This window comes from Rhinichthys klamathensis, unplaced genomic scaffold (genome assembly GCF_029890125.1).
Source record: "Rhinichthys klamathensis goyatoka isolate OS25496 unplaced genomic scaffold, OSU_Roscu_1.1 h1tg000196l_1, whole genome shotgun sequence".
Lineage (NCBI taxonomy): Eukaryota > Metazoa > Chordata > Actinopteri > Cypriniformes > Leuciscidae > Rhinichthys > Rhinichthys klamathensis.
In genome coordinates, this window is record NW_026606722.1 from 3,246,915 (window position 1) to 3,271,575 (window position 24,661).

At 38.1% G+C, this 24,661-nt stretch overlaps 1 protein-coding gene across 1 annotated transcript; it reads right to left on the reverse strand.

Moving 5' to 3' along the window:
• Positions 1–443: 443 nt before the first annotated feature.
• On the reverse strand, positions 444–23,471 carry crip2l (cysteine-rich protein 2-like). The gene is made up of 8 exons (XM_056262709.1): positions 23,289–23,471; positions 17,673–17,767; positions 7,247–7,304; positions 6,865–6,990; positions 6,401–6,469; positions 6,160–6,254; positions 654–711; positions 444–536 (listed from the first exon to the last, which is right to left on the reverse strand). The coding sequence occupies exons 1-8, from the start codon at positions 23,329–23,331 to the stop codon at positions 472–474; spliced, it is 609 nt and encodes a 202-aa protein (XP_056118684.1). The 5' UTR covers positions 23,332–23,471; the 3' UTR covers positions 444–471.
• Positions 23,472–24,661: the final 1,190 nt, after the last annotated feature.

A 24,661-nucleotide genomic window follows, 5' to 3' on the forward strand; every position in this document is an offset into this window, starting at 1 on the left:
AAACAACTCAATACACTTAACAATATTTTTTAATTACAAATACAAATATTTGTTTAATACATTAACATATCTTAAGTGCAAAGTTTGTGTCAGTAATGTATAATAAATAAGTGTGCTAAAATGCTACACAACCAATCATATGTATTAATGACAAAAACATTTTATTCTAAACTAAATGTTGTTGTTATCTGTAATTTAACGTCACAGACCCCAAAACAAACTCAATATATTTATCTACTACATTCTTAAAAATATATATAAAAAAACATACATAAATACAGCAAAAAGGCTAAACACATATTTCTGTTAGTAATTAGTAATACTAGCTCATTTTGAGTAGAATTAGTATGTAAGTGGCACTCTGTAGATTAACAAGATCAGTGCAGATTCAAGAAAGAGAGGAAGATTCAAAGGAAGCAGACGAAAGGCTTCAATCTAAGGTTGCTAATACTGCTGGTGTGCTCGTGGTTCTTAGGACTGGCTTTCAGTGTTTGGGTCCTCGTATATGTAACTGCCAACACCTCCGGTATTAACTCCTGAACAAAAACAAGGAGAAAACATCATGCTCATATCATGATGAGCATATATATATATATATATATATATATATATATATATAATTGATATAAATAAAATTAAATTGGGAAATGTACCTTTTGGCCCAAAGAGAACAGCATAACAGGGTTTATGGCAGTAGGGCTGGCCATCGTGCTGTAGTTTAAAACAGAACCCATGCACACTATTAAATAATATTTGTTTTCACATGTCATTTCAGTTTAAACCCGAGCTGCACCTTTATGGTATTACAAAGCACTGAGACATATACACTTCCACGCAACCCATACAGATTTTAATCTGACCAAATTAAATTTCAAATATATGCTGAATATAAACAGCATGGTGCAGGGAAATATGTTTTTCAAATTTAAAATATATTCAAGTAAAACCTAAAAATGCTTATGTACAGGTCCTTCTCAAAAAATTTGCATATTGTGATAAAGTTCAGTATTTTCCATAATGTAATGATAAAAATTAAACTTTCATATATTTTAGATTCATTGCACACCAACTGAAATATTTCAGGTCTTTTATTGTTTTAATACTGATTATTTTGGCATACAGCTCATGAAAACCCAAAATTCCTGTCTCAAAAAATTAGCATATCATGAAAAGGGTCTCTAAACAAGCTATTAACCTCTGAATCAACTAATTAACTCTAAACACCTGCAAAAGATTCCTGAGGCTTTTAAAAACTCTCAGCCTGTTTCATTACTCAAAACCGCAATCATGGGTAAGACTGCCGACCTGACTGCTGTCCAGAAGGCCATCATTGACACCCTCACGCAAGAGGGTAAGACACAGAAAGAAATTTCTGAACAAATAGGCTGTTCCCAGAGTGCTGTATCAAGGCACCTCAGTGGGAAGTCTGTGGGAAGGAAAAAGTGTGGCAAAAAACGCTGCACAACGAGAAGAGGTGACCGGACCCTGAGGAAGATTGTGGAGAAGGACCGATTCCAGACCTTGGGGGACCTGCGGAAGCAGTGGACTGAGTCTGGAGTAGAAACATCCAGAGACACCGTGCACAGGCGTGTGCAGGAAATGGGCTACAGGTGCCGCATTCCCCAGGTCAAGCCACTTTTGAACCAGAAACAGCGGCAGAAGCGCCTGACCTGGGCCACAGAGAAGCAGCACTGGACTGTTGCTCAGTTTTGCATGTCATTCGGAAATCAAGGTGCCAGAGTCTGGAGGAAGACTAGGGAGAAGGAAATGCCAAAATGCCTGAAGTCCAGTGTCAAGTACCCACAGTCAGTGATGGTCTGGGGTGCCATGTCAGCTGCTGGTGTTGGTGCACTGTGTTTTATCAAGGGCAGGGTCAATGCAGCTAGCTATCAGGAGATTTTGGAGCACTTCATGCTTCCATCTGCTGAAAAGCTTTATGGAGATGAAGATTTCATTTTTCAGCACGACCTGGCACCTGCTCACAGTGCCAAAACCACTGGTAAATAGTTTACTGACCATGGTATTACTGTGCTCATTTGGCCTGCCAACTCTCCTGACCTGAACCCCGTAGAGAATCTGTGGGATATTGTGAAGAGAAAGTTGAGAGACGCAAGACCCAACACTCTGGATGAGCTTAAGGCCGCTATCGAAGCATCCTGGGCCTCCATAACACCTCAGCAGTGCCACAGGCTGATTGCCTCCATGCCACGCCGCATTGAAGCAGTCATTTCTGAAAAAGGATTCCCGACCAAGTATTGACTATTGAGTGCATAACTGAACATAATTATTTGAAGTTTGACTTTTTTTTTTTGTATTAAAAACACTTCTTTTATTGGTCGGATGAAATATGCTAATTTTTTGAGACAGGAATTTTGGGTTTTCATGAGCTGTATGCCAAAATCATCAGTATTAAAACAATAAAAGACCTGAAATACCCGTCGCGGAAAACCCGATGTTGCGCCGCGTTATCGACCAGGCAGAACAATCCTTCCAATCACTATAGATAGATTCTCAAATAGCTTACCTGATCTATCTCAGCTGCTCAGTGAACCCAAACAAACAGATGAACTAGAGGAAATGACCAGCAGTTTGAGCACCATTTTCTCTAGTACATTAGATATTGTTGCACCAATTAGATTGAAAAAGGTTAGAGAGAAAACTAAAGCACCATGGTACAATAGTACTACACATGCTATCAAGAGAGAAACTCGTAACTTAGAGCGTAAATGGAAACAAACTAATTTAGAGGTCTTTAGAATCGCGTGGAAAGACAGTGTGTCACGTTATAAAAAGGCTCTAAAAGCAGCCAGGGCAGAGCATCTCCGCAAACTAATAGAAAATAACCAAAATAATCCAAGGTTTTTATTTAACACCGTGGCTAGACTAACAAATAAACAGACATCACCAGAGCAAAATATTCCGTTACAGTATAGTTGTAATGATTTTATGAATTACTTCAATGAGAAAATAGAAAGCATCCGAAATACAATTGTAAATGTACAATCCTCTATGGTGTCTTGTGATTCAGCCTCAATTATCGTCCCTCAAGAACAACTACACCGCTTTACAACTGTAGGACAGGAAGAGCTAAATAAACTTATCATTGCATCTAAACCAACAACATGTTTATTAGATCCAATACCCACTAAACTTCTGAAAGAAGTGTTACCTGTAGTGGAAGAGCCTCTTCTTAATATTATTAACTCGTCTTTATTTTTAGGTCATGTTCCAAAAATATTCAAGCTGGCAGTAATAAAACCTCTTATTAAGAAACCGCAATTAGATCAAAATAACTTAGCAAATTACAGACCCATTTCAAATCTTCCATTTATGTCTAAAATACTAGAAAAAATTGTGTCCGCTCAATTGTGTTCTTTCTTGCAAGAAAATGAGATATATGAAAAATTTCAGTCAGGATTCAGACCGCATCATAGCACAGAAACTGCGCTAGTTAAAATTACAAATGATTTACTTTTAGCTTCTGATCAAGGCTGTATCTCAATACTAGTTCTACTCGATCTTAGCGCTGCGTTCGACACTATAGATCATAAAATACTCCTGGATCGACTACAAAACTACACTGGTGTTCAGGGACAGGCATTAAGCTGGTTCAGATCGTACTTATCGGACCGTTACCATTTTGTCTGTTTAAATGGGGAAAAATCGAAGATAACGTCAGTAGACTATGGAGTGCCGCAAGGATCGGTGTTAGGCCCTCTGCTATTCTCAATATATATGCTGCCACTTGGTAATATTATAAGAAAACATGGAATTAATTTCCACTGCTATGCTGATGACACTCAATTATATATTTCATCACGACCAGATGAATACACTAACTTATCTAAATTGACAGAATGTCTTAAAGATATAAAATGCTGGATGACGTGTAATTTCCTGCTACTAAATCCAGATAAAACTGAGGTATTACTTATTGGTCCAAAAAACTACCCACAAAATCTCTTACAATACAACTTTAATATAGAAGGATGTCCTGTTACCTTATCGACTACAGTAAAAGACCTGGGTGTTATACTAGACCGCAACTTGTCTTTCGAAAATCATATTTCGTATGTTACAAGAACAGCCTTTTTCCACCTTAGAAACATTGCTAAATTACGTAACATGCTATCTGTTTCTGATGCAGAAAAGTTAGTTCATGCATTCATGACCTCGAGACTAGATTATTGTAATGCTTTATTAGCTGGTTGTCCTGCATCTTCAATAAACAAGCTACAGTTAGTCCAAAATGCAGCCGCTAGAGTTCTTACTAGGTCAAGAAAATATGATCATATAACACCGATTCTATCATCTCTGCACTGGTTACCTATCAAGTTCCGTATCAATTACAAAGTACTACTACTGACCTATAAAGCCCTAAATGGTTTAGCTCCTGTGTATTTAATGGACCTTCTATCGCCCTACAATCCATCGCGTTCTTTAAGATCCCGAAATTCGAGGCTTCTGGTCATTCCTAGGATATCTAAGTCCACTAAAGGAGGGAGGGCGTTCTCACATTTAGCTCCTAAACTCTGGAATAGCCTTCCTGATACTGTTCGTGGCTCAGACTCGCTCTCCCAGTTCAAAACTAGATTAAAGACGCATCTCTTCAGCCAAGCATTCACATAATGCTTACCTTTTATACCACTGTTGAATCAGATCGACTGCATTAATATTATGAACAGCAGCTACGCTAATAATTTCCCATCTGCTTTTCTGCTGTTATCTCGGGACGCTAGTCCCGAGGTAAATAGCGTTCGTCAGCTCCAGTTTGTATCCAGCCTCTCACGGAGACTTCAGACGCTCCAACACCTGCGATGAGACGACTCGACGCCTATGAAGAGACGACTCGACGCCTGTGAAGAGACGACTCAACGCCGGCGATATGTTATGCCCTAAATTAATACATGATGATTAACTAACTATATTATTCTATGTACATTTCTGAAATGCACTTTCTGTAAAGCTGCTTTGAAACAATATGTATTGTGAAAAGCGCTATACAAATAAATTTGAATTGAATTGAATTGAAATATTTCAGTTGGTGTGCAATGAATCTAAAATATATGAAAGTTTAATTTTTATCATTACATTATGGAAAATAATGAACTTTATCACAATATGCTAATTTTTGAGAAGGACCTGTATATATATATTGCACAATATAAAATTGTTATTAATGTTTTTCCTTCATCACTGCATCTGGCTCAAATTCACAATCTCAACCATATTCACAAAACAATCATTTCCAATGTCTTCAAAATCAATATTTTCATCACTGACAGCTTCTTCATCAGATCCACCATCAAGTGACAGTAACACTAATATTTGATTGTGTTCAGTACTTGCTCTTCAGTAAATCAGTGATCACTGAGCCATTTCAAGTTTTGCTGATGATACTTCCTATTCTTTTGTTTTCTGCCTGCAGTAACTATGAGTGAAGCGTCACTTCATCACTGTGTATCAGACATTGCCACCATGTGCAATAAAGGTGAATTGCACTTATTCAGTCATCAAAGATTCAAGTATTGTTGCGCAGAAAAAAATATATACTTACACTATTACACACCTCGGGTCACTAGCGACCCTATACACTTTTTTTTACAGAAAATTATATAAAAAAAAGAAAACAGACGTTCTTTTATAATTGTATTTATTTAGATTGTTTATAATAGGTTGTTGAATACTAAGAAGGCTGATGTCTAACTTTAAAAAATGAATGACAGGAAGGGTAGTGAATGACATCCCTGGTCGATAAAGACCTGAGGTATACGTTTAAAGGGATAGTTCAGCCAAAAATTAAAAAAATCAGCCCATGATTTACTCACCCTCAATTAATCCTAGGTGTATATGACATTATTCTTTCAGACGAATACAATCGGTTATATTAAAAAATGTCCTGGCTCTTCCAAGGTTTATAATGGCAGTGAATGGCCGTTTTTGTTTTGAAGTCCATAAAAGTGCATCTATCCATCATAAACGAACTTCATTTTTTATATTACTCCAATTGTCTTCATCTGAAAGAAGAATGTCATATACACCTACTGTAGCATGACTTTAGGGTGAGTAAATCATGGGCTGATTGTCATTTTTGGGTGAACTATCCCTTTAAGAGTTAAAAGCACAGCAATAAAGCTGCAGTGTGTTTCTGTCGCTCACCTCTGCATGGCTGCCAGGAGCCAGAGTCTTCTTGCACCTCTCACAGCGCAGACAGGGTCTGTGCCAGTCTTTACCCAGGGAACAGACCTTTTCAGCTGAAACACACAGGAAACACAGGCCCTTCTGTAAGCATCAGTCGACCACAACAAAATGCTAATGTATGTCCTGGCACTGCTGAACACACATGTCCCTGCACAAATCCATTTTTGGTGAACTTTTATGTCTGAATGTCAGCGCTTACCAAAGTATACAGTTTTGTTGCACCTTGGGCAGATGTTCGGCTCACCAGAGAACGAACTGAAACTTGCAGCTGGAGGAAATTAGGTGAATAATTATTTTTATACATAGCATTAGTTTTTCCTATTTAAGACAATACAATACGGAATTCATTGTCACCACTGATATTATTCTAAAGAAACACAGTAGAAGTAGATTTCCCATGTAATGCTAGGGGATTATTGGAGTGTTCTTTAAGGCAAGTCACTACAGGCAAAAACATTTAGGCTTTTCATAACATGCTGTTTCAGACTAGTGGAAACATCTAAAAAATACACTTTTATAGGGATAGTTCACCCAAAAATGAAAATTCGGTCATTAATTACTGGATTAATAAAATGATTCACCATAAAAAAATAAAAAACCTATGAACTTAAGTTTCTGTATTATGATCTACAGTAGTACAACCAGTATTTCAGACAAACTCACCCTTCACTGGACCCCTGGTAGCCTTTTTCTCTTCAGCCTTGGGTTTGGTTTCCATGGCAACAGGGGCAGCATCATCGTTGACAGGTGCTTCATAGACATATGATCCCGCCCCACCAATATTCACACCTACAGGAAGAAGACAGTTGCTTCTTTTCTGATTCTGTTATATGGGAGGTTTTTAAACATTGCAAGAATTCAACATGGGCTTTAAAATCATGTAGTGTTAATCCATATCTCAAGATCAGAGATTTATAAGATTAACTGCTCCTGCTCTCTGTCTCATTAAAAAAACTGTAGCATCAAAGGAGAGAGTGTCCTACTTGCTGCAAGCCCCACAAATTATGAATAGTTGGAACCAAGACACTAATTAGATGTACTGTACCTTTTGGTCCATAGAGGGCAGCATAGCATGGCTTGTGGCAGTATGGTTTCCCATCATGCTGTTAACAGTGGAGAAAGCACATCACTGGGATTAATTAGGCATCCAGTTCCTGCCATCCTTGTCTGCTGTCATCAAAAATTAACACTCATGCTGTCCAAAGATTAGAGCATGAAATATTCTCAACATCGAAAGAGCAAACAACTGTACCGGCCCTTGTGAAAATTACATACTTATTACAGAAATAATATACTTTAAAAGAACATCCTTAAGTGCAAACTGAATGTTTTGGACACTTAACGGCATCTTATTTACAATTAAATGAACGTGTTATTGTTTGAATTTATATTAAATGCAATTAGTTTAAATTAATAGTGCTTTTTTGACCCACATAAGTAGGACTTAAGTACATCTTGGCATTTTCCCCAAGGAGGCAAGGGAGGCAGTGCCTCCTCAAAAAAATTATTGAGAAATTAATCCATATTACAAAAATAAAACAGCGGGTAAAGTTACAGTGGGACACTGCGTGTGTCTTGCCTCCCCTGAGCCCATTAACAGAGCCTCTAAAGCATGCGGTGGGTTTAGTGGGGGGTAATTGAGAATGAATGGGGAAAAGTCACGTGAGAGGAGGCAATGCCTCTATCACGTAATGATTGGTTATGGTTAGTTATGATTGGTTCACTTGATAAATCCCACCTCTTGTTTTCGTGCATGTTCCGTGTTAACGGATAAGTCTGACTGAGCAAAATTATGGTGTTAATGGGAAGACTAGGGGGAGACCGGGGATGGTTGTAACAAATTTGACCTTTCTGTCTATATCTTGTAGTACTTTGAAATCAGTGTGTTCAAAATGTGATCCAAACTATTTACAAGTGTCTGCTATTAAATGACATAGCTATTATCTTTGCAACACAAACAGAAAATGCATGGTTTAGTTTCAAACACGAGGAGTGAAATGTTACAATTCACCCCATAGTCTGGGTTAGTTGTAACATACCCTGGGGTGAGATGTAACATTATGATATCCACCGGGGTGATATGTAACATAATGAAATAAGGATTTTGACAAAAAAAAAATATTTTGAAAGGTTTTTATTCAACACTGACTTTTCAATATAACTGATGTGTGTGTGTCACTCTTAGTCTCAGTGTGTTTGTCACTCTCAGTCATAGTAATTGACCATTATAAATTGAACTTAAACACAAACATTGTTTGTAAGCATGTTTGTTACTGCCAGTGTTAGTATTGACCATAATAAAATTGAACACTTGAACATTGTGTGTGTGTGTGTGTGTGTGTGTGTGTGTGTGTGTGTGTGTGTGTGTGTGTGCGTGTGTGTGTGTGTGCGTGCGTGTGTGTGTGTGTGTGTGTGTGTGTGTGTGTGACTCTGTTGTTACTCTGTCATAGTAATTGACCATAATAAATTGAACTTGAACATTATATTTGTGTAAGCACGGTTGTCACTGTCAGTCTATAGTATTGGCCATAATAAAATTTTAATAAATTTGAATTCATTGTTGTTACAACTAACCCAGAGTCTTGTTGTTACAACTAACCCAGAGTCATGTCGCCATGTACTAGGTCACCTTACAGCTAACAGGCAAACAATTAGCACTAACAACTTGCATGGAAAATATCTACACAGACACACAATAAACATAATAAAAGTTTGATGAGTTTGACTACAAAGCAGAAATTCCCATAACAAAAACAAAAAAAGTAAAAAAAGTTACTTTCTTACCTCAAAATTGTTTTTTCAACTTTAACATGTGCTGTGTCTGCCACAGGGCTCTACTTTATCACATGTGGAATAAGAACTAAACTAAGCATGTGTGAAGTGAATCCGGTGATTTGTAACTAGTTCCTGATTGGACAGATTGGAATTGTTACAACTGACCCCTGTTACAACCATCCCCGGTCTCCCCATGGAAAAAGTAAGTAAACAGCTCAGCCACTGAGATATCACCCCTTCATGTCACGTCAAAATAAAAATTGAAATGGCTTGAAAACATGATGACTAAGGGGGTGAAAGTGGTGAAATTAAAGATACATCTTCGTGTCTGTGACAAACAGTGTTTACTGAGCATGACTGATGATCCAAAAATAAGTTGACTAGTAAAAAGAACTGCTAAACATCAGTTCGCAAAAAAACTATGTTGTTTAAATTGTTACTGCCATTAGTTATTATGGAATAAATGTAAAAATACTTAAAACACTAACTTGATGAGATTTATACTTGGTTTTAATAAATAGAACATTTATTACATTGTTAATGTAAAAAAAATTCAAAAAGATTTGTATTTTTTGTTATGTAACGTAAAGTGATATTTAACCAGTACAATGTGAATGAATGAATGATTTTTTTTTTTTATATATATATATGTATGTATAAAAACGGAGGACTTTGCCTCTTCATTTCAGAACACATGCACATCACTGATGTAATTTCATAATTCAATACAATTTCAATTCAGATTATCTGTAAGGCACATTTAAAATCAACCTTGTTTGGCCAAAGTGCTGTACATAAAAAAGAGAGAAGGAAAATAGGAGCAATAAACACATAAAAGTTACAAAAGATTAAAAGCACAGAAGAAAAGGACATGGATTTAGCCTGGTTAAAACCAGACCATTCTCAGTTGTAACTGAGTTATGGTCTGGCAAAGCGTCATAGACAAATCATTTCCAGAGGGGCGTCACCAACGGACGTCGCGGATAGACCTAAACCCAATCAGAGCGATGAAGGAGATGACGTATGCAGAGCGGTGGAGAAACATCTCCGAGTGTTGTTCTTTGCTCGGTTTTTAACAAAAAGGAAACGTTCAAATCGCTTAAAACAGACGCGATAGCTGATTCGAACGAGTGATGTTCGACGGCGGCATCCATCTTTGTAATGAAGGCTACAAAATCTGCTTCAAAATCCCAGCGCTGTCTTCATCGTGTAAAGCCCGCCCCAACGTTTCTGATTGGTGCCGCGATTTCGACGGATTAGAAATGGGTTTTGAATGAGCTCTTTGCCAGACTAACTTTGAGAGCAAATCTAAATTTGCCGGAAGTTGTCTGGGTTTTCCCAGGCTAACATGGATTTGGACATGGATCTGAACTTGGCTGACACAGGGAGCTGTTCTAACAGGTAGTGGTAGGTTGTTCCACAGCTTAAGGCCAGTCACTGCGAAGGCACTGGCTTCATCTGTGGGAGACAGGAGATGATGATTTCGTGATCTAAGTGATCTGGATGAGTTGTGAGTAACAATTAAGCTGGGAAGGTATTTAGGGGCTAGATTGTTGAGAGTTTTGTAAACAAATAATAGAATTGTAAAATCAATTCGGTATCGGACTTGCAGCCAGTGCAGAGAGCGTAAAATCGGTGTGACAGGATCTCGTTTGTGGCTTCCCGTGAGCAGACAGGCAGCCGCATTTTAGACCACTGGGAGATGAGAGAAAGAGAGGTTACCCGACATACAATGAATTACAGTAAACGAGTCGTGTTGAAATAACGGTGTGAATAACAGGTTCGAAACTATCCCTGCTTAAAAGGGTTTAACATTGGCTAGCTGACGAAGATGCTAAAAGCTAGTCCTAACTATGACATTAATTTATTTGTCTAATTTAAGACTACTATAAACTTCTTAAATCTTTTTTAACGTCAGATGTAAGGTACATCGTGAGGGTGCCTCGATCAAGTTATCATCAGAATGCTCTTTTGGCCCGCATTGGATAATTTGGGTTTTAACATTGGCTCACTAACACTTTTATGCTACTTAACACAGTATCAGTTTGTGAAGACTTCCAATCTCTTATATGCAGAATTATAATTGTGTGTTATAGGTATGTAGTGTTGGGTGCCGTCCGCATAGCAGTGGTACGACACCCCAAATCTACTCATAACTGATCCATAATCGATCCCTGGTGTACACCACAGATGAGGAGAGTCGCCAAGGATGAATGAACATCTATACTAGAGAAACTTCTATTAGACAGGAAAGACTGAAACCATTTGAGTACCGTACCTATGATACCAATAGAAAGTTCCAGCCGAGATGAAAGAATCTTGTGGTCTAGGGAGTCAAAAGCGAGCTCAAGTCTAAAAGCACTAAGGCCATACTTCTATTGTCTTTGAAATATGCTCTTTTAAGAAATGAAGTACACCAGTACACATTTTTCAAAAGGGGGATGATATTTTGCACCGCTGATAACAGTGGGCCTCATACACTAATAATTGCGTGGATTATTTCTCATTTGTACGCACATGAGAACTTAGCCTAATTCACAACACGTGAGTATGCGCGTGAATTTGTTCTCAATCTCGTTCTAATATTAGTGAATTTAGAGTATTCTTAATGAGCGTGCGCGTGCACAAGATTAGTAATTCGCATAAAAGATGCCCACACCATCTCCATATAAGGGCTTTCTGCACAACCTTTCCTTTACAGCCTTTCGTCACTCTGGTCAACATGAGGTCTCATCGGCTCTGCCAGGGTCTCCAACTCTATCGGCTCTCCATCTGTCGTCCCTCCACCTGCCAAATCTCCATCATGGCTTCTCCCTCTTCTGACTCTGCCGTGGGCCTTCGTCCTGGCTGTGGTCTCGGTCCCCACCTGGCTCATCCTGATCTCCCTGGCTCCTCCCACCATCATTGCTGCCTTGGTTTCTCCCACCACCATCTCATCTTGTCTCCTGCCCTTTGCCAGCCCCTGCCCGAGTCTCCGCCCTCCCTCTCTCATCAGTTTAAACTATCATCGGCTTGAGGACGGGCCGGAAGGGGGAGCTACTATAACAGTTTTATTATCATCCTGTTTTGGTCTGCCTGCTGCTGCTGAGTTGGTTTGCGTCTGTAAGCTTCGTATATCTTTCTGTTTTAAATCATTATTTACTATCATTCCCTGTTGTTTATACTCCTAAATATAACTTACTCAACATCACATATTAACCTGACATCGCTGGCTTCAATCTAAATCGTTGCTAGCACAACACACTAGTAATTCGCTACCCTGTTAGCGTGCCCTCGGTGCGCTCTTTATTTATTCATTTATTTCGCTCGTGCCTTTTACAAATCCATCAAACAACTGTGGTGAGTATCAGTCAGTCAAACAAACACGGTGAGTTATGTCATCTTCTCCTCTTCTGTCACTTTCACTTCATGTAACATGTATAGCATAGCCTTCTCTGTCAGCACAGGATTTACATGTGATAAATGCAGGGAGATAGTCAGGCTGACAGAGAAGATTTCAGAACTAGAGACACGCATCCAAACTTTAATTAAGGTTAATTGTAAGAGTGCAAGGTCTTTAGATACTGCTTTGGATGCGACTAGCTTAGTGAACACTGTACGTTGTTCGGTTCCGGCTGTAGTAGAGCCTGTGCAGCAGGGCAATTGGGTGACGGTGAGACGCTGTAGTCGCGGGACAAAACACTGCTCTTCCGTTCCGATTACAACATCAAACAGGTTCTCCCCTCTCAGTGAAACACCCACTGAGAATCCTGTTGAATGTGCCCTAGTTATTGGCGATTCTATTACACGGAACGTGAGAATAGAGACACCAGCCACCATAGTCACATGTTGGCTGGGAGCCAGAGCGCCTGACATCAAAGCAAATTTAAAAGTGAAAAGTTTTTGGGGCAGAGCTGACCTGTTGAAAATAGATGGTATTCATCCCTCCTGGGATGGTGCTGCTCTTCTCTCTAGTAATATGGCAAATAGTCTTAGAGCTCAAAAATGACAATCTGGGGCTCAGGTCAGGAAGCAGACAGACTGGCTAAACTGACCGTCTGCTAGCTGTCTCACGTCACTCAGGAGAGATAAATCCCATCACATAGAGACTCTTTCACCTAGATATCATCATATTGAGACTGTGTCTGTTCCCCGAATTAGGAAATGCAAAAAACTTCCAAACCCGTCTAAGGGTAAAATTTTTATTCATGTTCAACAAATAAAAAACAGATATAATACAAATCAACAATTGATAAAGCTTGGGTTGCTGAATATTCGATCGCTTACTTCAAAAGCACTTATTGTTAATGATATGATTACAGACTATAACCTAGATGTTCTGTGTTAGACAGAAACCTGACTGAAACCAAACAATTACATTACTTTAAATGAGTCCACCCCCCAAGATTACGGTTATAAACATAAACCTCGTATGAAAGGCAAGGGGGGGTGGGGGGGGGGGGGGGGGGGGGGGGGGGGGGTGTTGCTGTAATTTATGCATTAGTGCATTGTAGTCTCCCTGACAAAAAATTTGATTCATTCATTGCTATAGGAGAGGATGAATCATTAAATCGTTAAATCATCTAAATCGACAACATGTATGTTAGACCCTATACCGACTAAACTACTGAAAGAGATGCTTCCAGAGGTCATAGATATCATTAATATCATTAATTCATCTTTGTAATTAGGATACATACCAAAAACATTTAATCTGGCTATGATTAAACCGTTTGTTAAAAAAAACGCAACTTGGTCCAACAGAATTAGTCAATTACAGGCTGATCTCGAATCTACCTTATCAGTATCTTCACAACTATGTTCCTTTTTAGAAAGAAATGATATCTGCGAGGATTTTCAATCAGGATTTAGACCGTACCATAGCACTGAGACTGCTCTCATTAGAGCCACAAATGATTTGCACTTATCATGCGATCGTGGTTGTATCTATCTATTAGTGTTACTCGATCTTAGTGCTGCATTTGACACTATCGACCACAACATTCTTTTAAATAGACTCGAAAATTATGTTGGCATTAGTGGAATTGCATTAGCATGGTTTGAATCATACTAATCTGACCGTTATCAGTTTGTAGCAGTAAATAAAGAAATCAAAAGTCAAAAGTTCAGTATGGCGTACCACACGGCTCAGTACTAGGACCGTTACTGTTCACTCTGTACATGCTACCCTTAGGAGATATCATTAGGAAGCATGGCATTAGTTTTCACTGTTATGCTGATGATACTCAGCTCTATATTTCTTCACGCCCTGACTAAACTTACCAATCCACATAATTAACGGAATGTATAGCTGATATAAAAAACTGGATGACTAGCAATTTCCTACTACTTAATTCTGAAAAAAAAAAACAGAGATTCTAATTATTGGACAAAAAACGTCCTCACGTAATAACCTAGAATACTGTATAACACTTGATGGCTGATCTGTCAAGTCCTCGTCGTCGGTTTGGAACCTGGGTGTGCTCTTTGATACCAATCTTTTATTGGAAAGTCACGTGTCTAGTATCTCTAAAACCACATTTTTTCATCTTAAAAATATATCTAAATTACGTCATATGCCTTCAATTATAAATGCAGAACAATTAGTTAATGCGTTCATGACATCAAGGCTAGATTATTGTAATGCTCTAATGGGTGGTTGCCCTGCATGCTTAATAAACAAACTACAGCTAGTTCAAAACGCAGCAGCTCGAGTTCTTACCAGAACCAGGAAGTATGACCATATTAGCCCGGTTCTGTCAACACTGCATTGGCTCCCTATTAAACTGTTTAAATTATCAATTTTTTTTATATTGCTGATTACCTTCAAAGCACTAAATGGTTTAGCTCCCCTGTACTTGAGCAAGCTCTTAATGCATTATAGTCCTTCATGTCTATTACGATCTCAAAATTCCAGCCAGTTGACAATACCTAGAATATCAAAATCGACTGCTGGCGGTAGATCCTTTTCCTATTTAGCACCAAAACTTTGGAACAATCTTCCTAACATTGTCCGGGAAGCAGACACAGTCTGTCAGTTCAAATCTAGACTAAAAACACATCTCTTTGGCCTAGCATACACATAACACATTATAGACTTCTATAATTCAATGTTAGGCTGCATAGTTTAGATCAGCCGGAACCGGGAACACTTCCCATAAATCCTGATGTACTTTGTACATTATAAGAAGGATGGCGTCTACGCTAATGTAAGTCTCTGTTTATCCTGAGGTTTTACTGCAGTGCACCGGATCCAGGCTGTATCCAGATATGATGAAGGACCAGCGCCTGGACACGACGACAACGCAGTCCTGAAGTGTCAACTAGTCTCTCTCCTGTGAAGGCGTCCCTCCCTTTACCTCTGTACAGATAAAACGTTGTCGGGATAATTCCGGTTTGCGTGGCTACGCAGACGCGACAAAAATTCTGTTTTCTAAATTTTTAAGACCAGACAAGTAGTTTGTTGAGGGTTGATTTGTGAAGAAGGACTACATACCTGCGCACATATATATATATATATTCAAACACGCATACGGCATACCTATGGACTGAACACGTGATGCGCATGTGCGCGCCGTCTGCGTTTTCGCGGTTTGCGCAGAAATAACGGATAATCGTTTGCACATTCGAACCTATTTCAGGGAGTGCGCTCTCGAGACACCAGGCACTGTTTTGTGCGGATGTGTGGCAGGAGCGCGTTAAGAGTTTTCCTGCTAGAACGGTGTCGTGTTAGCGGCCCCTAAGTAATGATCTTCGCAACGGAAGTGAATCAATCAAAACTAACTTTAGCTCATACCTGTCAAGTATCCCGTTTTGGCCGGGAAAGTCCCGTATTTTACCCTTCTTTCCTGCCGTCCTCCCGTATTAGGATTTTCCCGTAAATCTCCCGTATTTTAACCTGCGTTATTGAAAAATAATAATACCCCGGGCGGAGTAAAAAAAACAAAAAACATTCCCAATCTAAGCTCTGTCACTAGCCTCACGAAAACTACAGGTACTGTAGGTGGCAGTTGTCGCGAGGTTAGTGTGTGAGGTCAGATGATGAGTGACAACGCGGGGGAAACAAAAAACAAACAAAAACAGAGTCGGATGATCTTCGCTATGACAGAGCAAGGCACTCCTGCCAAAAAACCAAAACCCTCATGTACTAAATACCACGATCAATGGGATAGCGAATTTACTTTTCTGAAGAGGAGCAGGGTGGGGGACAGTCACGCGTTTTGTAAGTTTTGTAACTGCGACTTTAGCATCTCACACGGGGAAGGAATGATGTATGTCAGCACGAGAAAGGGTGTTTAGCATGGTACGAAATATTGTTACAGAGAATAGGATGACGTTAGACAACAGAACTGTTTGCTCTACTCTCATGTAAAATTAACCACTCTGGCCCAGCCCACAAATACACTCCTTCCAAAACAGTTAATACAAAGTCTGCAACAAATTTGTTCAATAACTCACTAAAAGAGTAAAGAAAAGTTATGTGAAATGAAAAGAAAAACTGCAAATGAAAAGAAAAACTGTAAAAGAAAAGCAATATGAAATGAAAATAATGTGTGGAATGAAAATAAAATGTAAAGACAAGTAATGTTAAATGACCAGAAAATATGCAAATAAGCCTTTAATTAATGCTCTTAATATATACCCTATATATACCAAATATATATATGTATATATGTGTGTGTGTGTTTTTTCATTTAGGCTATAACACCTGTCTTAAAATTTAAGGGATACAGGAGCTTGGTTGGGGTGGTGGGACTGCTCGCGGTGGGCGCCGGAAAATTTCCCTTATTTTCAAATCCAAAACTTGACAGGTATGCTTTAGCTGGACAATAACTTATGTTATTTAACAGTCCTAGTGCTGTTAAAGCCTAAACAATCTGTTACGGTAATTTCTATTATAACGGTAAAGCTGCTTTGAAACAATCCATACTGTTAAAAGCGCTTTATAAATGAAGGTGACTTGACTTGACTTTTCCTGTTTGCCTGTCTGCCTGTGTTCCCTATTAGTTTACATAGTTCCTAATTAATTGCGCACCTGTTTCTGTTTGTTACCACTCCTTGTGTATTTAAGTCCTAAGTTCCTCAGTTCTGTGTTCCTTGTCGTCTTTGTATAATGTGGTTATGTTATTCTGTTCTCCTGCATGTTCTATCTTAAATAATATTAAAATACTGTTTATTTTGTACTCCTTTTGTACTCTTTATGCGCTCATTATACCTAGAGTGATACCAAAAAGATAATCTGCTTCTGCTACATAAAACTTACGAACATACTATTTTGCTAAGCAACAGTGAGGAAGAGAGAGAAGAGGAAGAGAGAGGAGAGGAAGAGTCCAGAACCGGCTCTTTTGTCTCTTGAATTCTTGGTTTCTTATGATTAACAGCATAGCTAATACTGTAAATACTGTTTGGCTTTTTTCCCCACGACAAGCAGGTTAGAAACAGAAAGTCGCACCGCACTGTTTTGTCGACCACAGCAACCAGGATGATAGCTATATTTCTGCTTTTCTATAACAGCCACCTACTGAGAGAGAGTTTTCATGTTTTTGCATTGTTGTTATTGTGTTGATATTTGGAACAGCACTCTTGCTCATGTAATATTACTTACTTTTATACATTTTCAGACTGTAAACCAATAAACCAGTGTTATGTTTTTTTTTTAAATGGGGTTTTATCTTCAGCACTTTCTTTTTCTCAGTTATTAACTGCCTTACTCTCACCTCAGCATGTCCTCCTGGATTCAGGGTCTTGTTGCAGCGTTCACACTTCAGACAGAATTTATGCCAGTCCTTCCCCAGAGATGTCACTTTCTCCGCTACAAGACACAAACAGATTTATCCCCTTTACAGATCATCATTCGTTTGAAGATGAACATTTAAATGATGCCTTAAGAGGCTCTTTGAATAAAAGTGTTAAGTCTCTCCACTGAAGCAACTATATTCATTATAACAATTGAGCTGAAATTACTCTGCAGAGACTCTTACTGTAATGGTGCCTGGCAAAGACCAGAGCTTCTATGAAATGGTGGCTTGAGTCTTGTTTGAGACTTTGTCTCGTTAGAAAAAAAAAAAAAGCTATGAACCACATACAGATTTATTTAGATATCACATAGTTAGTTATGTTGCACAAATTAAAGTCACCATGAAATCAAAATGGACAATTCTTATTTTTTAAATGGAATATTGCAGTGTTTATTAGAAATAATTTATCTGTGCACATAATTGTTTTTACATTTCATGTGCACTTGTAATCTTTAATAGAAGTACCTTCCCCTCATTCTTGCAGTAACATCTCTTCTCTTCTCTGATGTTTACTGGCGCGAGGGCGGGACAACCTGTCACTCACATGAGGTTGACCAATAGCAAACCACAACCATCCAATCAATTCCCCATGCATAAAATCAAATCCCGACCTTTTTTTGTCTTGTTCGTGAATCCGTTTCACATGAATATATGTCACAACATGGAAGAAAAGACTATCGCAGTTTCTTTTTCATGCCGACTTTAATGCGTGTAAGTGAGTCCAATAAGAAATAACATGAATATGCCTAATGTCCATCTGTTTACTGTCTCGTAGATTACATCAGGGATATGTGGATGAGAGAGGGGTTCTTATCAAACCTGACCCCTTCATATCGAGGCCAGTATATTCCAGGCACATGCCTGAGGGAGCACAGAACACCCTCATGAGCCGTTCTTCACATCACGTCAGTGTGAGTCAAGACTGAAGAACAGCACAATAACATTTTAGGTCAAACTTTGTGAAATCCATTCAGGGATGTTTGGGGAAGTATGTTTATTTTTATGTGTTCTATTGCAGGATGCTGCCTCAGGGTAACAAATCCATTTTCTTCACTTTTCAAGCACATGATGCATATAACACAAAACAGCTAATAAAGAAGAGACGACTTTGAATAAACCAATAAACGGGTTATTTTCTTACACTATAAATTCTAGTGAATAATTGTCTTTAAAAAAAACAATTTTCTCTAGCATGGTACACCATGTGAAAGGCACATTTTCAGCGTCGATAGTAATAAGAAATGTTTCTTGAGCATCAAGTTAGCATATCAGAATGATTTCTGAAGGATCATGCGACACTAAAGACTGGAGTAATGAAGCTGAAAATTCAGCTTTGCCAACAGGAATAATGACATTTTAAAACATATTAAAATGGAAAACAGTTATTTTACAGTATATACTGTTTTACTGTATTTTTTGATCAATCAAATGCAGGTTTGGAGAGCACAAGACCCTAAATGTGTAATGCGTACAGTATATAATTAAATGCATCAAATTGAACGGAATGCAGTGAATATGGACCCAGTCAATATAGAGAGTATACATATCCAACTTTTTAGAGAAATTTAGATAAAATTATATTATTAAAAACTTCTACTTTCTGGCATGTAGCAGTTTGGCATCTTCCATTGGCATGTAGTGTTGTTTCTAGGCAACTAGCTAAAATGGAAATATATTTATTTATTATAATATATTATTATTTTAATATTGTTATTTTTAATAACATTGTTTTTCAGCATTTATTTTTGCCTTTTGATCTCCATTTCATGCTAAATGCATGCAATTTCACTTTCTGTCTTCAATCGCATCTGGCTAGAAATTAACAGTTTGAAAAACGAAATGTTTTGTGGTGCAGACGAATGTGCAGAGAGTTGAACAGACAGTAATTAGTCCTTGTCTAGATTTGCTGTTCTGCTTATTGGTTGCATGATGCCCACTTCACCTGAGTATCAAATTAGCTATTTCCATATTGAGGATATGCATAGCAAATTTCAGTCTGACAGAAAGAAACAAAACTGAAAAAGAGTTTTAGATAAACTAATAATCTAAATAATCTAATAACTTAAAGTAGTATTTTCTTATTTTCTAATAACTTAAAGTCGTATTGTATTTTCTTTCCTATTGTGACGTATATTCGAGTGAAATCAAACAAGAAAAAAAAAAGAGCGTGACTTGATTTTGACAATTGGGCACAATATTGGATCATTGGATGGTTGTGGTTTGCTATTGGTCGATCTCATGTGAGTGACATCAGATTGCCCCGCCCTCACGCCAGTAAACTCATCATCAGATAAGAGAAGAGGGGATGTTATTTTGATTAAAAATTACGAGAGGACATGAATTAAAAAAAAAAATTAGGATGTACATGGATAAATTATTTAAAAATAAATATTGCATAAACAACAAGAATTGTCAAGTTGTGGTTTGCTATTGGTCGATCTCATGTGAGTGACATCAGATTGCCCCGCCCTCACGCCAGTAAACTCATCATCAGATAAGAGAAGAGGGGATGTTATTTTGATTAAAAATTACGAGAGGACATGAATTAAAAAAAAAAATTAGGATGTACATGGATAAATTATTTATAAATAAATATTGCATAAACAACAAGAATTGTCAATTTTGATTTCATGGTGTCTTTAAAGGGTTAGTTCACCCTAAATGAAAATGCTCACGTGAACTAAATGCTCACGTGAACAGTGCAGAGACTGACAGGGAAGAGAATGAATTGTTGAATAAAGTCGTTTTCTTTTTTTGCACACAAAAAGTATTCTCGTCGCTTCATAACGGTGAGGTTGAACTGTAGTCACATGGACTATTTAAAGATGTCTTTACTACCTTTCTAGGCCTTGAAAGTGGTTATGACGTTGCTGTCTATAGGGGGGTCAGGAAGCTCTCGGATTTCATAAAAAAGATCTTCATTTGTGTTTCGAAGATGAACGAAGGTCTGACAGGTTTGGAGCGACATGAGGGTGAGTTATTAATGACAGAAATTGGGTGAACTAACTCTTTAAGGACAAAAAGGTTATTAAATACTGATTGAAGAGAGAAAGTCCTGCACACATCAGAGGATGAAGAAGTGGTTCGCTTCCGCAGTAGCCTTATGGCATAACTGCACAATTATGTGGGCACAAAGGGTGTTCCTCCACTGAAAGCCATTTCAAAGTAGCCGTGTGCCAGCTTGAGTACTTAAAGACTTTATGTGGTATTCAATTTAATAGGAATGCTTTTTCCAGGTCACACTGCTCAGCTGTTCAAGTCTCATGAGAGCTAGTAGCAGCCAGAGACAAAGTAGATTCTCACATGTTAATTATTAGGCTATAGTGCTCAGTGGGAGGGAGTCAGCTCAGACTCAGCATATGATATTAGCACGGATAATTTTTTAATCTGCTAATCTTAGGCCCTGTTTACACATGATATTAAAGCCCCCCTGTGGTGAAAATCAAGTTTTTAATGTTGTTTATATGTCTATGTGGTGTGTGTTTAATAGAAGCCATGTGCAAATTCATTAGTCAACAGCATTGCTGAGTATTTTCTCTTTAAAACTGCAGTGAACCAAAGAAAATCTCAAAAACAGTTTGAAATCGCTGGTGTTTCTGATGTCACAAACTACCTTGTAACCAATCAGGTCAACCTGTGATCGTCAACGAGTGGATCTCTGAGCTGAGTGAGTGAGTGGAGGCGGGGCTCATTTGCATATTCATAGAACCGCGTATACTAAATGAGGCAAGGGTGTAAAGTTACATTCAAGCTATTTTAAGGCAAGAAGGAATTTGTTTTTTAAATATGTAATTTTGGTGATCAAAGATGAGTTTTAAGGGATAAAATTATGGACTACAGGGGGACTTAAAGATTCGTTTTGGTCGATCGGATCTCAACTAGATGAGGGATACACATTCCCGTTTACACCTGGTGTTTTAATCCGTCTCTTTTGTCCACTTTCAACCACTTCTGTCCTGATTTCTTGAGGGGAGGGTCTATGGGCGGGTACCGGTAAATGTATGGGGTTTTTTTCCAGATCTTTCAATCTAATGGACGAAATAAGCTTGCACAAGTTACATATGAACACGAAGCAGAAAAATCCAAGGAGAGCAGTAGTTTTAGTTTTTGCTCTGACAGCTGCTATAAGACCATGCCGAACGCTGTGAGTGTGTGTTAGAAATCAGGAATGGTGAGAGAACATGCTTGGTACGTTTTTCGTCTTCCAACGAAACCGAAAGGTTTAAGTCCCGTCCTGGCTAGTGCGCTTCCCATAATGTTTACACATTAGCTCAGTAGGCAGAGGGAGTAGATGGTCTTTTGTGGCTATTCAGATGCATTTGACCACACAAGTGTCCACACTATGAGAGCAAAAGTCGAATGTGGAAGAGAGTGGACAAAAGAGATGGATTAAAACAACAGGTGTAAACAGGTTTGTGTCTCCCTCGTCTACTTGTGATCCGATCGACCAAAACGCATCTTATACCAGGTGTAAACAGGGACATGTTGAGCGTCATGGTGTGTTGCTCAAAACTAATGCTGTTCATTTACAGTGAGAGTATGTTTTAGTATAAAAATGAAACCTTGTAGGGAGTTTTACAAAAATGTATTCTAGCTGACAGAAGTTAATGATAAATAATAAATAATGACTAATTACATAGGGACAAATGCCAAATGACACCTGCAGTTTAAAATAAATTTCCATCTATGCAACCAGAGAAGATAAAGAGGAAGACAAAAGCAGAGCACTGTTTAACATAATCCAATAAATCAAAATGTGGCAAACACTACATTCACAGGAGGCTTTTTGAGAATGAAAGGAAAGTAAAGGCCTATAAATAATGTATAGTGTAGAAAGTGTTAACCGCATTAAATGGGTCAAACCAGATTAAAACTGAATGTTCAATCTAGTTATGCATTTCAATTTGTGGTGGTGTTGTAGGCTATTGGCTGATGCTAATTATGTAGGATAGTAGGCTATTATGTGTCTTAGTAGGCTACATAAAATAACGAATATGAACCTGAGTTTTATAATCCACCTGATTATTATATTTACCTATTGTAGTAACCCATAACAAAATAATATAAACTATGGGATTCTGAGCTCTAAGTGTCATGTGTAATACACAGTTATATAGGCTTTTCATTCATCCCGATTCTGCATTTCATGCGTCATACATTATTAATTCAGTAATAACCAAAAACTTGTTCATATTGGCGATTTCCATGGTATTTATTTCACTGCACCACTTCAATATTCATTGTATCTCAAATCTCAGCAGATAAAATAGTTGTATTAGCTGCCGCGTCTGTAATCAGGTACAAATCTTAATCATAAAACGTAATTAATTTAGTAAGAATATCGTGCACTCATGATTAGCCAGTTAATTATCAAGCCCACACTGGGTGGTTTGTAGACGTTATTTACAACGCATACCACGATAAATGAGAATGAAAGTAGGCGAAATTCACACTATCATGACATCTACGTTGCAGACAGCGTGTGCATTGTTTTATTCATGGAATTTCGAAAAGGAAGCAAAATTGATGACTTACCAAAATAAACAGTTTTGTCACATTTGGGACATTTTGATGCCATGTTCCGTGCAAAGCTAGGGTTTCCTTTTGATATGAGCAAGTTGTCTTTAATTTAGATCTGACACAGTAAATGCGACTCCTTCGTTCTTAGCGATGCTCCGAGCGCGAGCGCATCCTCTCTTTCAACATTGCCAGCGCGAGCGCGGATCCTCCCTCGATGACGTCAGGGGGCTTGTGAATGTGCTCACCCTTCAGTTCATTAAACTACTGATGTCTGCTCTTTCCCCCTCTGTCTGCAGAGCTATACACAGCACAGACATAATGGAAATGATATAAAAGATTATATAATTGATATATCAATATAAAAATTTTAATACAAAACAAAACTGGATGAATACCTTTTCATTTTTTTTTTATGTGAACAGCTTTGAGTGAATATATTTGATCAACCAATACAACACCACCACCACACATTTAAATGCATAAACTGTAAGTAAATATTGACTCGTTTAAGATGATTACAATTTTGAAATTGAGATCTCATGGAGCTATGACTGAGAGACCTACTAAATTATTTAATATTTTTACTGAATAATTAAATGTCATTTAAACCCTGTTTCTTTGTCAATGTTCTTAAATCAATGTGCTGATTCCAAATCCAATATCAGGTAACACGGCTGCTTTTCCTATATTATATGGTGTAGTGAAATAATTTATGTGTAATATAGGCTATTTGAGACTTTTGCCCTAAATTTCATCATCTTGAATTTATATTTTTTTATTTCCAAATAGTAATATAGGGGTAGCAGGACACACTCTTATAAATAAAGGTTCCAAAAGAAGCATTTTGGGTTCCCCAAAGAACATTTCAGAGAACATTTCTTAAAGTCCCCCTGCATTCAATAATTGTATCCCTTAAAACTCATCTTTTATAATCAAAATGACATATTTAAATGTTTTTCCCCTGTGAAATAAATATGCAAATTAGCCCAGCCTCCACTCAATCACACCAGCTCGGACTACCTGATCCACTCGCTTAACTTTACTGTAGTTAACGCTGTCGCTACATAATGGCAAGTGAAAATACTGGTTTAATTCAGTCATATATGTTTGAACCAGAAACTGATTCAGAAGAAGAGGAAGAGGGAATTTTACAGGGTTGTCTACAAATGGTAACGCGTTTTATGTAGCCTATCGCTCTCTACAACGTCTGACATAACGGTAATTGATAAGCCTTTGGCTTGACTATGTTATCAAACAGCTAATAATGTGTTGCTAATGTTACACAAACCATGTTCCCATTTGCTATAGAGTCAGACAGCTGCCTCCTAACAACCAACATCCTTAAGGGTCGTACACACTGGGACGAATATTGGCGCGCGTTATTCGCC